This window comes from Lactuca virosa, chromosome 4 (assembly GCF_052849685.1).
Source record: "Lactuca virosa cultivar CGN04683 chromosome 4, Lactuca_virosa_CGN04683_v6, whole genome shotgun sequence".
NCBI lineage: Eukaryota > Viridiplantae > Streptophyta > Magnoliopsida > Asterales > Asteraceae > Lactuca > Lactuca virosa.
The window spans coordinates 30,343,181-30,358,541 of NC_136429.1; the positions used below are offsets into that span (position 1 = coordinate 30,343,181).

The 15,361-nt window shown below is 40.6% G+C and overlaps 1 protein-coding gene across 1 annotated transcript; it reads left to right on the top strand.

Annotated features, from left to right (window-relative positions):
• The first annotated feature begins 332 nt into the window (after nucleotides 1–332).
• LOC145103847 (zinc finger protein GIS3-like) lies at nucleotides 333–1,319 on the top strand. The gene has a single exon (XM_079041114.1). The coding sequence runs from the start codon at nucleotides 479–481 to the stop codon at nucleotides 1,157–1,159; it is 681 nt and encodes a 226-aa protein (XP_078897240.1). The 5' UTR covers nucleotides 333–478; the 3' UTR covers nucleotides 1,160–1,319.
• Nucleotides 1,320–15,361: the final 14,042 nt, after the last annotated feature.

Below are 15,361 nucleotides of genomic sequence, written 5' to 3' on the forward strand. Positions count from 1 at the left end.
TTATGTTAATAACCTAATTAATGTAAAAATGTTAGCTTGATTATATTTACAAATCATGTCTTTATTACCAACTCATACAAATATAACGAGAAATTAATCTAATTTAAAATTCTTATTTTAGTGAGTTTATTAATTAAGAAATTAAAATAAATAAGATAATTGGTTTATATATGATTGAATTATGAGTGAAGAACAGAATGGCCAATAGACAAGTGCATCTAATGTGGGACCCGTTTTTGTGTTGTCGGGTCCTCTTCCTAAATTCACACTCAACTTTTTCTTCTGTTCTTGGTATCTCTCTTCCCTTATAAATACCATTACCCATGCAACATCTCTCCTAGTACACCTTCTTTCTCTCTTTCAACATCAAACCCATATCTAATCTATATCTATCTATCTATATACTATATATATAGATTCATTTTCATATATATACAAACACATACATATATATATCTATATTATATATACATATAATATGGCTGAACTTGATCTTGATCACTATCAAGCTAAGCCCACAAACAATACGACAACAAGGTTAAAGCTTTTTGGGTTCAATGTATCGGAAGATGAAGAAGTGGAATCCACAAAAACACCATCGGGATCATCAGACTCCGGCGGAGGAGGCTTCCCCTCTTCCGACGGCCGCAAATACGAGTGTCAATACTGTTGCCGCGAGTTCGCTAACTCACAAGCGTTAGGCGGACATCAGAACGCACATAAGAAAGAACGTCAACAGTTAAAGCGTGCACAAATGCAAGCTAGTCGAAACGCAGCCGTTTCTTATATCAGGAACCCGATCATCTCCGCCTTTGCTCCGCCACCTCACCTCCTCACTCAGACAGGTCCGATGGTGATTCCGTCTTCCGCAGTCGCGTCCCCTTCATGGGTGTATGTGCCACGCGCTGCTCCAACATTCCACATGTCGCATGGATGCGTGCTGCCACCTACTTCGTCTTCTCCGACGTCCGGCGGGAGAGGACCAGGGTCGTTATGCTACGCCGGCAGTGTAGGGGAGTCGTCGTTGTCAAGCGTTGGGCCGCAGCCGAATAACCGGGCACATCATGATGACGGGCCTTCGTTGAGTAGGTTTTCCAGGGGGGATGGTGGGCCCAGCTTCGATGATACATTTGGGCTTGATTTACATCTCAGCCTTTAGCCTTGCCGAGCCGAGCTGAGCCGTGTGGTTTGAGCGGGGTCATGATTTGATTAGTTTTAGTATGGGAAAAGATCACAAGCGTTGTTGAATTTTCACCCACTCGGATCTTGTAAATTCTGATTTATTTATTATTTTCTTGGAATTAAGTATTTTAGTGAAATTTTAAATTCCAAATCATGAATAGATATAATAATAAAATAAACTAAAATACCTTAAAAAAAGTTAAAATCCTCTAAATACATGTAAAACTTTCTTCTTTAAACAGATTAATTTAATATTAAAAAAAATGTATACAGTCTTAATCCTCAAAGAATGTAATATTTAAAATGGAAAATAAGTAACATATAATAATACACAAACGTTTAGTTCTTAAAAATAAGTAGATTGTTCTGGAGGAGTATTCTAGTTGCTATATGAGTTGATGGTTAACAGTTGTATTTTAGTTTGCTTTTATTGGATGTTCGTATACGACATCGTTGTGTGTTATGTTTTTGGTTGAACCAACAATTTAGGCGCAGGATACGTACTTGTTGGACATAATCGGTCGTTTTTATGTCCAATCAACTTTAGGTATAAAGTTTGGTGAAGTGAAACATCTTTTGAGAAAGGGATCAAGGCAAGTGTGGATACGAAAAAGTTTTGTCACATCCAAAAAACAAAAAGCAAGTTAATATGGTATTTTGACTATATTTTATCTATAATTGCTCAAAATGCTTAAAAACAAAAATAAATTAACCATAATATCAAACTCGTTAATCAAAAATTACATAAAATATATGTCCTAATAGCATAAACCTCATTATTTTTTACTAATACTCGGTTTGACCATTATATTTTTTGTTCTAGAATTATAACTCATACTTTCAAAAAGTTTCATCACGGCTAGGGGTGTGATAAAAACCAGAACCGAATAACCGAACCAAACCAAATGATGTTTGGTTTATTTGGTTCAGGTTATTCAGTTATTTGGTTAATTCGTGTAACACTCAGTTTCCAGAACAGATCAGTTTAGATCATCAAGGAGTCAAAGGCATGGTTTTGGGCAAAATCGGATGTCACGTGTGACCATAGAGAGGCCACGACGTGACATGTGAATAAATGAAAATTATGGATTCAATTGAGCTCATGACGTGAGACACAAGTGCTCACGACGTGAGATGGGCTGCAGCCCAATCCCATGATCTTTTAGGGTTTCATTCGTATTTAAATCTCATAAACTTCATTTTAGGGTTTATTAACAGCCTCCTTCGTCCTCAAACACAGAAAAATCCTAACCCTAGCCTCTCATTGTGATTCTTGAGCTTTTGGTGGTGTTTTGGTGGCATGAAGAAGAAGGGGTCACCTTTGGAGCATAGATCCAGCTTGGAAGCTTCATTTGCATCTTCTAGCAAGATCTATAGACCTTTGTGAGTAACCAAGATTCAAGCTTTATGACTTCTTATTGCTAGATCTAGGATTTTATACATGATTATCCATGCATTGATGAGTTAGGGTGTTAGGACTCCATAAAGTTAGCAACTTTATGGGTCCTTAGAGTTCATTGGTGATTATATGTGATGGATCTGAAGTTTGGGTGATGTTTGAGCTCATGCTTGAGGTTTTGAACTCCTTTTCTTCATAAATGCCCTAATTTGAGCTCAAGTCTTGCGTTGGACATTCAAGACCTTAAAGCATCGATATTTATGGTTCTTGGAGTGTTATGAAGCCTTCTGGAGAAGATGGATTAGTGGCATAATGAATTAAGGAGTTTATTCATCAAAATGCCATTCAGACAGTTCTCACGACATGAGACTATGCTTGTCACGTTGTGAGGATCGAAGTTCGTGACTATTTTTTCTTTTAGTGGCTCGCGACATGACCAATAGATTTTCATGCTGTGAGGGGTCGTTGACCGTTGACTTTTGATGATCTTTAACCATTGACCTTTGACCAGTTTTACTTTGGGGTCAAACTTGAAGGATTTTGGTTATTGATTAAGATTTTTCCATGTTTTGGTGTTAGATGGCTCATGGGAGCAAGAAGTGCTGAAAGAGAAGCGTGTTGCAGTGTCGTTGGGTTCTTCATTTCAGGTGAGTTTTCCTCACTATACCCGTGGGTCAAAGGCACCAATGTCGGCCCATTAGTTTTGGTTATCATTTAGTAGAAGGATGCCCTAGGGACTGTATGTAGTCACGTAGGATAGACTGAGGACTCTTGATCTAGGCTTTCTTTCCCGTTCCTTGTTTGGTTGTGGCTTTAGAGTAAGATCATTTGTCCAGGTGTCTATCTCACCTCTGGGTACATATGGTGTATGCATTCCTTGGAGAGTTGGTTATGTATCCTTATGTATAGGATGTTGGTGTGCTATAGTGAGCTGCTGGATTTATATATATATATATATATATATATATATATATATATATATATATATATATATATATATATATATATCCTTGTGTGTTAGGATGCAACAGTAATGGTATTCTGGTTAGAGTACTCGTAGGATGGTTATCGTTTAGTGGAGTGCCCTAGGGGTTGTCTGTAGTCATGTAGTGTCACACCCCCACACCGGAACGGTGGAAACGTTCGGGGGCGGAGGACGTCATGTACAGTATCACAACAATTGCATAATAGTAATCAAAACAAACACAACCATTACATTGATAGAATATAGTATTTTCATCTGTTCAATACATAGTTTGTATGACATCAAAAGTGTCTAACAAAATGTATAAAAGACGCGACTCTAAAAGCTCCGTCTTCTCAAAAGTCGTGGGTGTACCTGTCTACCGGTTCTCTGAGAATACAAGTGGTTTTGAAAGTGTATCAACATTTAAGTTGGTGAGTTCATAATTATGTTTTTGAGATGGCAAGCTTGTCTTTGTTCATTGAAAATTTTATAGTGTACTTCCAGAAAATCCAATATTTTCTTTAGTAGTGAAAAGTAGTCTTAGGCCTTAAGACCAAAATGTACGTTTGATACTGTATTCTGTAATAGTGTATGTAGTCTTATTAAAGAATAAAACCATATCAGGTTTGTTTTCCCTAAACTGTATGTAGTGCTAGAGTACTCTATACTAGGAAAGTAGTGTATGGTAGTAGTGTTTGTTATGAAATCTTTGTATGAAAACCTGGATATCACCAGTAGAAATTTATAGTAGTATACTGTTTGTATGATAACCTTTGTATGTATACCTGGATACCACCAGCTGTAATGTATAGTAGTATACTGTTTGAAAACCTTTGTATGAAAACTTGGATACCACCAGTAGAAATGTATAGTAGTATACTGTTTGTATGATAACCTTTGTATGTGTTGAGAGAAAAACTTTTGAGAATCACTTGAACAAACGTTAGTACAAGTTATATATTGTGGAATGAAGTTAATCTCAAATGATCATAAAGCTCAACAATAATAAGAAGTTAGGATTGTTAGAGATGTTAGTTGTGGAAATGTAAGTGCAAAAAGTAAAGGAAATGTAAATGACAACAAGTTATATATCAAGTAAACACTAAGCTGATTCTTAACAAGGTTTGCATTCAAACTGAGTCAGTAAATGTGATCAGCTTAAAGTGAATGAAGTCACAAGGACTTGCTCCGAAAGAGAGTTTGAGAGTTTGATCTTAATATATGGGTGTAAGTTCAGAAAGATCTTATAAGGTAAGAGAGAATATAGAGAGTGATTCAGATAGAGAGAATAGAGAGGTAAAAATGGAGAGGAGTATTTCATTCAAACGATGAGAACTCTATTTATAGAGTCTCGAGAAATTACATGGAGAAATCAAAGACTAAAGTTATGATAAAGTGTCCATGTAAGGTACTGTAACATCCCAAAAATACCAGCTAAAAATTTCATTTTTAAATTAGGTTAATACATAAAAACATCGTTACAAAACATTCATAATATTAATTCATGTCTGAAAACCGGTAACATCATAGTAAAATATTCAGAGTACATCCCAGAAAATCCATAGTGCGGAAACAAGAGTGTGTGTGATATGCCGCTACCGCGCCGGCTCCTTTCCCCTAGCTGAAGAGGTACCTGAAAACAAAACTATAAAACGTAAGCACGAAGCTTAGTGAGTTCCCCCAACGAACCTCATACCATACAATCACATAGCATACATGTCTGCCGGGCATTTCTGGGTGCCCGACCTTCCCCTTCGGTCCTGTCGACCGGATACTGCCTAGCATATCTGGGTGCTGGCCTACCCCTTCGGTCCTATCGACCAGATCGGGGACTGTTTCACCCCCTACTACTACTACCACATAATAACATATCACATAACCCATGCATCATAATCTGCTAGCACATAAAGCATATCAGGTAGTGACAAACCTAGGTGATTATCACACAGACAGTCACCTATCATACGACTCCTACTAGTGGGCCGGCATTGTGGCCTTAGACCCACTTTTACTGGAAGGTAACTCACCTCGAGGGTAGCTGCTGAAAACCCGCTCAACCTACGCCTGGCTGCTGCACCGGTAACCCTCCGGCTATAAATCTGTAATCATGGATTAGGTACTCATAAATACCCCTTAGGTCAAATGACTGGTCAAAGTCAACTTCTTGGTCAAAGTCAACTCTCTGATTGACTGGACTCGCCGAGTCCATATAGCGACTCGCCGAGTCCTTCTACGTCTAGCCCGACTCTGACTCATCGGGTCCCTGTTCCCACTCACTGAGTCAGCCTGACTCGCTAAACGGGGACAACTAACAAACCCGCGACAGGACTCGCTGAGTCCAAGGGGGGACTCGCCGAGTCCGACGAACAGATCTCTCAATTCGCTCCAATCTTCCATCAGAACATTAACCTTGGAGATTTGGAGATTCTGGGACTATAGCTACTCGTTAAATTGCTAATTCCACGTGCGACTATGAAGGGTTGGACCTCCTACACTTAAACCCTTCTTATCCTAGTGACAGTTCATATGACTCGCCGAGTTTGAAGAACAACTCGCCGAGTTCAAGGCTATATTCAAGGGACTCGCCGAGTTTGAAGAACGACTCGCCGAGTACCAGGCAATCTTCATAGGACTCGCCGAGTTGTTCATCCAACTCGTCAAGTCTAAGGCCATCTTCATGGAACTCGCCGAGTGCACTTTGGCACTCGCCGAGTTCCCTTCGACTCTTCACCCAATCTGGCCAAATCTGAGACATGCAACTGATCCAACTCATGGGTCTCAGTTCCTAGGGTCTGGTTATCACATATACACACGAAATCTGGGGGTTTTAAGGCTTGAAGATCAACCATTAGGGACAAAAAGGAACCTAAGAGCTAATGAGCAAAGTGAGGGTTTTATTACCTGATTTGATGCCTTCCCCAGAGTAGATTTCGGATCTACCTTCACTTCTGGAACACTCCAACTTCCTCCTTCTTCTTCTAAGCTCCAAAACCTTCTTTGGAAGATCAAAATCACTCAAGAACACTAAAGGAGCTAGGGTTGTTCTCTACTGCTCTCTGGGAGGAAAATGGGACGAAATTGGTGTTTTAGAATGGGTAAAATAGGGTGCAATGTCTGAAAATAGAGTTTCATCCAGACAGGTGGACTCGCCGAGTCCATATGTCGACTCGCCGAGTTCCCAGCTTAAATCCCGTGTCCACCTCGCTGCTACTCGGCGAGTCGGGACGCAGACTCGCCGAGTTCATGGCAAAAATTTAAGAAAATATTTAAATAAAATCGTACCAGGAATCCGGTGTTACAGGTACACTAGGTAATACAATGTAAACACAAAAGTTAAGAAACTGAAAAACTAAGTCTTTGTTGCGGATGAAGAAATTGCGGATGACTTGATGTTGCGGTAGCAAAAGATAGCTTCGGATGACTTCGGATGACAAGTTTAAGAGGGTCACTTTCTTGATTCAACAGTTTCCCCCTAAGTGACCTCTTCAACTTCACTAATTGTTAAGCTTCAGAAACTTGATCAACAGCCACCAGAACTTTCTTACTTCACCTAACCAGGTGATTCTCCTTGTGATTTCGAACTTCACTTCATCCGTTGTATATATGCTTGGTTCTTTGCACCGAAGTCAAGGTGACTTCAAGTTGATTGCGGGTTAGATGATGCATATATGTGATGGGGATGAAGTATTTGACATTGCTTTTTACTCTCTTGAACACAACTCCCAGTTCCGGGAAGTTGGTTGCTCCTAAGGATCGATTTTGATATCCTTCAGTGAAGAAAGGAGCTGGATCAAGTGCTGGAAGATTGAATTTTTGAGCAGGAGTCAGATGAATATCCGCATCAATCTTTGCGAATTCAACAACTGCGGACTTAAGGTACTCACACGCCTTTTCATATACAATTTTCATCTTCGGATGTTTCTCTGACTTGATCTGAAACACCCTGGCGATCAGAAACACTTCCTCCGGATTCATGCAGGGAAAATCTGCTTGAGTTCTGATATAATCATCGCCTCTTCTTATCAGTGTGTACTTGATGAAATCTATCTTCATGAATTTCCTGATCTTGTAACTCTTGACTGTGGAGGGTCTATCGTTAGACCTAATATTTTCAAAGGCAGATCTGTGCTTGGTGTGGAATTTGTTCAATCGCTCAAATTCAAGAGGCATCCGTTGGTCATCAGGTAAACTGCGGTCGAAGGGTTCAAAGATAGTGAAGAATTTGGCATTGGGAGAGATTGGAATGTCCCAGTATCCATCCAAGGGAGGTTCTGCGTAGGTCAGAATTGGCCTAGAGTCTTCATCGAGCAGTCTTCTTGTTGGATTAACCCAGGAGTTAATCAAGGATTCATCCATAGTTGTATCAAAGCTATGACATCTCCATTTTCACGGCCAGAAAAGACCGATTTTGTTTATGTTTTGTTTAAAAATCAGAGTAACATTTTAAATAAAAGTGTTGCGGAATTTGTTCCCAAAATAAAATATGATAAAGATTTATCAAAGCATTTCCGTAGAAATGTATTTCATTAAAACCTCGGGATGTCATGTTCGATACATATCAAAAGCATAAACAGTACAATATAAGCATTACTACATTTATTCATATCTACAAGCCTATATCCATAATCTCTCATCCCAAACATCATATTTATGCTCGTGCACCACTACCTGTAATACGAGAAACTGAGTGGGTCAGGCTTGGGAGCCTGGTGAGCACATAGGGTTTTCAACCCACAATAAATAAGTTATTTAATTTCATCAACCAACAATAACCCGATTACCAGTTCCCGTTATCCTCACTTTACGTCCCTAAACACCTATCATAAGGGACCTATCCTAAGGATCATCATCGGGATGAACACTACTGTTAAGGGGATTCCTCAGCAATAGTTGTCCTTAAGGCAACCATGAGGGCGATGGAGTACACCGGTGAGCACATCGTTCACAAACACCTACAGGTTGCGAGCCTGCTAGCGTTCCACTGGACTGTCTAGAAGAGTCTGTGGTCGTCATCCATACTCCGCTAGATGACAGAATCAACAACAACATCGAGGCCTCTCATTATTTTATCACACATCGTCTATTACATCTACCTATGTTTTACCCCAACATTTTTGTAGATATAAAATACATATACAGTTTAAATCATTTAAAACATGTATAAAAATCTTTCATCAGCATAGACAGCAAGTATTCAGACAATATGCACACATAGTACGTAATTTATATTAAATACTTCATATCTATGTATAAGATGAAAGTGACTATGCACTCACCTGTTAGGGTGGTGACTCGGTACTCGGACAGCGCTTCGTTATCTCAAAACAATTTTTTCCCTTGACAAAACCTAGTATCAATACCACTAGGGTTTAGTCTAACGTTAACCGTGACTAAATAATAGTCTAGCTATTATTACTATTATATAAGCGTTAAACAATACTTATATAACCCATAATAATAGCCCAAGTACTTATTATAAGTTCATAATAACGTTACTATAATTAAATAAAAGCCATATTAAAAATAGCGTAGGCGTAGCTCACTTACAGCGGATTTTATAGAAATCGGACATCGCTTGGAGCAGCGTTTCCGAACCGAAAGACCCTTTTTCCCGGGACTCCGGAAGCCTCGGGGCTTCCTTCGGGTGCTAGGGGGTTTACCTAGACTTTAGGGGGGGTTAGGGGGCTTAGAGAGAGAAACTAGTGAGAGAAAGAAAGAATGGGAAATGTATGAAGAAAATGAGGGTGGGAGAGGTTCTATTTATAGGGTGAAATATGGCTGAACTTGGTGCCACATGTCACCATCTGGTGGCAAGACTTGGGGAGAGAGCAATGGCCAAGATTGTGTCACGTCACCCATTTTCGCACAGCACACTTCCGACTTCTAAAATTCGTAACTTTCACATACGAGCTCCGTTTTTGACGTTCTTTATATCCACGCTTAGGTAAAAATAAGATCTACAACTTTCATTTTGACTCCGTCAGCTAATTCTCGACCGATCTTAAATTTAACAGTACGAGGAGATTATACTGTTAAATGTCCGCGTAAAATTCATAACTTCTACATACGGACTCCGTTTTCGTCTGTCTTTTTACCGTTGAGTTCCTATTAATGAGATATTCAATTCTCATTTAGGTCGTGTAGGCCAAAAACCGCTCGATCTAAAATTCGAGTTTCGGGCTGTGCACTGCTAAGCCAAATCTTAGAAAAATCATAACTTCCTCATACGAAGTCAGATTTGGGCGTTCTTTTTATGCACGCTCTCGGTTTAACGTATACGACAACTTTGGTTTAGATCACTAAGGCCAAAAAGTCCTCTATCGTAAATTCACTATTTACGTCACACAGCGTCGTGCCGGTTTTGTCGTGAAACTTCGACAGGTCATAACTTCTTCGTTATAACTCGGATTTCGGCGTTCTTTATATTTCCGGAATCCTTGTCACGACCAATACAACTTTCTTCATCGATATTGGGTTTATCTAACACTTTATTTTTTACGTTTATTTTTATCCTTTATTTATTATATCATTATAAATAAATAATAAGCATATAAAGGCACATAATTCACATAATACTCAAATATTTCATCTTTATTATCTCAAAAGAGTTACAATAGTTCACCTAGACTATTACATCATCTGATAACGCTTAACCCCGAAACTCGGGCGTTACAATTCTCTCCCCCTTAGGATGATTCCGTCCCGGAATCATGCATCAGCAAACAGATGCGGATAGCGACTCATCATGTCACTCTCTGTTTCCCAGGTAAGATTCGGCCCATTCGAATGTTTCCATCGGACTAGCACTAAATCGACCATCTTGCGTCGTAACTTATAAGTCTTACGGTCAACAATTGCCTCGGGCTCTTCGATTAGCCTCTTATTCTCATCCATCCTTAACTCTGAGATTGGAATTATGTCGGGAACTTCTCCCGTGAACTTTCTCAGATAACACACATGGAAGGTGTTATGAATACCATCTAGTTCTTCGGGTAATTCGAGCTTGTAAGCTTTGTTCCCAATTCTCTAAAGAACTTTAAACGGTCCAATAAACCTTGGACTTAGCTTTCCTCGTTTACCGAATCTTATAAGTCCCTTCCACGGTGAGACTTTAAGCAAAACCGAATCCCCAATTTTGAAGGTCATCGGTCGTCTCTTCTTATCAGCATAGCTCTTTTGACGATCCTGAGCTGCTAACATCCTTTCCCTAATCACCTTCGGCTTCTCAGCAGTCTCATGGACTATCTCGGGGCCCATAAACTGCTTTTCTCCAGCCTCAAGCCAACAAGACGTCGTACGACACTTTTGTCCATATAAGGCTTGATAGGGTGCCATCTTGATGCTCGAGTGGAAACTGTTGTTGTAGGAAAACTCTACCAAAGGTAAGTGCTCATCCCAGTCACCTTGGAATTCTAGGGTACATGCTCTTAGCATATCTTCGAGTGTTTGTATTGTTCTTTCGCTCTGACCATTAGTCTGCGGATGGTAAGTTGTACTCAAACACAACTTCGTACCTAATTCCTCTTGTAGACTTCTCCAAAATCGTGACGTGAAACGACTATCACGATCCGATACAATCGTTAGAGGAACACCATGAAGTCTTATTATCTCCTTCACGTAAGCATTTACGAGCTTATCCATAGACCACCTTTCATTGGCTGCTATAAAGTGTGCACTCTTAGTGAAACGATCCACGATCACCCAAATCATGTCGTGACCGTTCTTCGTTCTGGGCAGTTTAGTCACAAAATCCATGGTGATGTCTTCCCATTTACCCATGGGTACAGGTAGGGGTTCTAAACTTCCATACGGTTTCTGATGCTGTGCCTTAACTCTTGCACAAGTTACACACTCGTTCACATACTTTGCAACATCAAGCTTCATCGTCGGCCACCAGTAGTAGGGTTTTAGGTCCCTATACATTTTAGTGCTACGGGGATGAATCGAGTACATGGTCTTGTGAGCTTCTTCCATCAGAAGATTTCGTATCCCTCCCGTCTTAGGTACCCAAAATCTATCTTGGAATACCTTCAGTCCTTGACTGTTTGTACCGAACACCAACGTTTTACCCAAACGTTCTTCTTTTCGGTCATTCTTCTCTGTAGCTTCTTCTTGGGCTTTCTTTATACTTTCCACAATGGTCGAGACAACTTCTATTCTCAACGCTCTTGGCCTTTTTCATTCAAGATTGACTTTTTGACTTAGAGCATCAGCAACAACATTTGTTTTACCGGGGTGGTAAAGTATCTCACAGTCGTAGTCCTTGAGTAACTCTAGCCAGCATCGTTGTATCATGTTCAATTCTTTCTGATTAAAGAGATATTGGAGACTCTTATGATCAGTGAAAAGCTTTCACTTCGTACCATAGAGGTAATGCCTCCACATTTTCAAGGCAAATACTACCGCTGCAACTCCAAATCTTGAGTGGGGTAGTTCTTTTCGTGCTCCCTCAATTGTCGAGATGTGTATGCTATCACCTTTTCTCTTTGGGTCAGAACACAACCCAACCCGACTCCAGATGCGTCAATATAGACCGCGAAGTCTTCAACTCCATTGGGTAGAGAAAGAATCGGTGCTTCACATAACTTCTTCTTTACATTCTCGAATGCTTCTTCATGTTTCTCACTCCATGTATAAGTAGCTCCTTTATGGGTCAAAGCAGTCAATGGAGCAGCTATCGAAGAAAAGCCTTGGATAAATCGTCGGTAGTATCCGGCTAATCCTAGAAAGCTTCGAATATCCGTGGGACTTTTTGGTCGTTCCCACTTCATCACAGCTTCGATCTTTGTTGGGTCAACCATTATCCCCTCCTGGTTAACCACATGACCCAAGAATTGGACTTCTCGGATCCAAAAATCACACTTGGAGAACTTTGCATACAGTTTCTCCTTCTTCAAGACTTCCAACACTTCTCGTAGATGTTGGCCATGCTCCTCCTGGCTTTTCGAGTAGATGAGAATGTCATCTATGAACACTATCACGGATTTATCGAGGAATGGTTTACAAACCCTGTTCATCAAATCCATGAATGCTGCTGGAGCATTGGTTAGTCCAAATGACATAACCAAGAACTCGTAGTGTCCATATCTCGTTCTGAACGCAGTCTTCTCGATATCCTGATCTCTCACCTTCAGCTGATGATATCCTGACCTAAGATCGATCTTTGAGAAATAGCTCGAACCTTGCAGCTGATCGAATAGGTCATCAATCCTTGGTAATGGATACTTGTTCTTCACTGTTGCCTTGTTCAGCTCTCGGTAGTCTATACACATTCTCATGCTTCCGTCTTTCTTCTTTACGAATAGCACTGGAGCTCCCCAGGGTGATGAACTAGGTAAAATAAAACTGTTGTCCAACAACTCCTGAAGTTGCGTCATAAGCTCCTTCATCTCCGTCGGTGCTAATCGATATGGTGCTTTCGCTATCGGTGTTGTTCCTGGTAACAAGTCTATTCTGAACTCCACTTGTCTATCAGGCGATAATCCAGGAAGATCTTCGGGAAAGACCTCCGGATAATCGCACACGACCGGTATATTCTGCACCTCCTTTTTCTCCTTCTTTGGATTGATCACGAATGCCAAGTACGATGCACATCCCTTAGACAAACATTTCCTGGATTTCATCAAGGAGATGATTGCAGAATTTACTCTGTGTTTGTCCCCGTACACCATAAATGACTCTTTTCCGGGTGGGTTCATCCTTACTATCTTCTTCCTGCAAAGAATCTCAGCATCGTTGGCGCTAAGCCAATCCATTCCCAGAACGATGTCAAAACCACTCAACTCTATGGGTAACAACTCTTCGTGGAATTCGTTTCCGTTTAAGTCGATGACTATGTTCTTAATACGATCACTAACAGGTACGAACTTTCCACTGGCAACTTCTACAATTAGGGCATTATCAAGTTTTTCTACGGGCAATGCTAGTTTCCCACCAAACTTATGTGACACAAAAGAGTAGTTTGCTCCGGAATCAAACAGTATATTGGCAGGCAAACCATTTACAAGAAAGATACCTGAAGCGACATCTGTTGCCTCCTTCGCAGCCTCAAGCGTCATCTGGAAGGCTCTTGCCTTCGGCTTCGGTGGAATGTTGGGTCTTCCTGCCTCCTTCTTCTTCGGGCAGTCCTCGATATGTGCCCTTCCTCGTTGCACTCATAACATACCTTTTTAGTGAACGTGCACTCATTGGCATAGTGTCCGGGCTTTCCACACTTGAAACAGGTGATTCCTCCGTCACATTTCCCCCGGTGCTTCTTCTTGCACTTGTCGCACCATTTGGCTTCACCTCCTCCAGACTTCTGCGTACCAGAACTTGAGAAATTGCTTTTCTTGCTGAATTTCGACGACCCATCAAATTTCCTATTCTCTCCCACCTCCGCTCTCTCCAGACCCTTCTCTCGTATCTGGGTCTCCACATTCTTAGCAGCCCAGATGGCGGCTTTCAGAGTGGTTGTTTGCTTGACCATTGGACCGAAGTCTGTTGGTAATCCGAGGGCAAACTTGTTAACCTTGGAGAGTTCGGTTGGGACTAGGTGAGGAACAAGCTTCATTTTCTCTGTAAAACTTGCAGCGTATTCAGTAACGCTCATTCTCCCTTTCTTCAGATTCTGGAACTCATTGTTGATTTCCAGCAGATCCTGCTCAGAGCAGTATTGCATCTTCAGCTGCACCAGAAAATCCTTCCAAGACATCTTACTAGCTTCACCCTTGGGCATTGAATCAACTAGTAGCTTCCACCAGCTTAGTACTCCAGATTTTAAGAGGGGAACCGCAAGAGCGGTCTTCTGCCTGTTGCTGCACTCACAACTCTCAAATATTGTCTTCATCTCGGAGATCCAGTTCATGACTTCCACCGGTGTCGGGTTTCCAGATAGACACGGTGGTTTGGATGCCATGAAATCCTTGTACTTGCATCCACGTCCGTCATTTCCTCCATCCTGGTTGTTTCGTCTAACTATCGGTGGGTTGGCTTGACCAACAGTCCCACTGTAGTTCCATCCTTCTGACGGCCCATCATTCAGCTCGGGCTGTTCGACCAGTATTGTAGCTTCCTCTCGATTCTGTTGAAGCAAACATCTGGTTTCCTCCATTTGACGATCCAACATCATTTGGATCATCGCTTGTACTCCGGCCATCGTGATTGGCTCAAGAGCATCTGCTACAACAGGTATTTGTTGAATCACTGGGGGTTGATTCTTATTCCCATTTGCATTCCCAGCTCCACTGCGGGTTCTTGCCATTTTGATCTATACACCAAATAAGGTGAATTTAGATCTTTATTTAGGATAGACATTTAAATCATCCTTATCTCTCCGAAACGTTTACATGCTAGTTCTAATATCGTAGTCGTACGTTTAGAATCCTGAACACATAAGGTTTCCAGATCCGGTCGGCAACAGACCATAGATCCGAACAAATAACAGCATATAAGGCATAAATCTTTTAGCACATAAAGCATATTAGGCATACTTTCCTAAATAAGCTAGTGCTCACATCTCACAATCACCGCTTAGCATTCTAAGTTTAAGTCTGGAAATCCTACAAATTCCTAGTTCGCTTAAACTAATGCTCTGATACCAACTGTGACATCCCCATTTTCACGGCCAGAAAAGACCGATTTTGTTTATGCTTTGTTTAAAAATCAGAGTAACATTTTAAATAAAAGTGTTGCGGAATTTGTTCCCAAAATAAAATATGATAAAGATTTATCAAAGCATTTCTATAGAAATGTATTTCATTAAAACCTCGGGATGTTATGTTCAATACAGATCAAAAGCATAAACAGTACAATATAATCCTTACTACATTTAT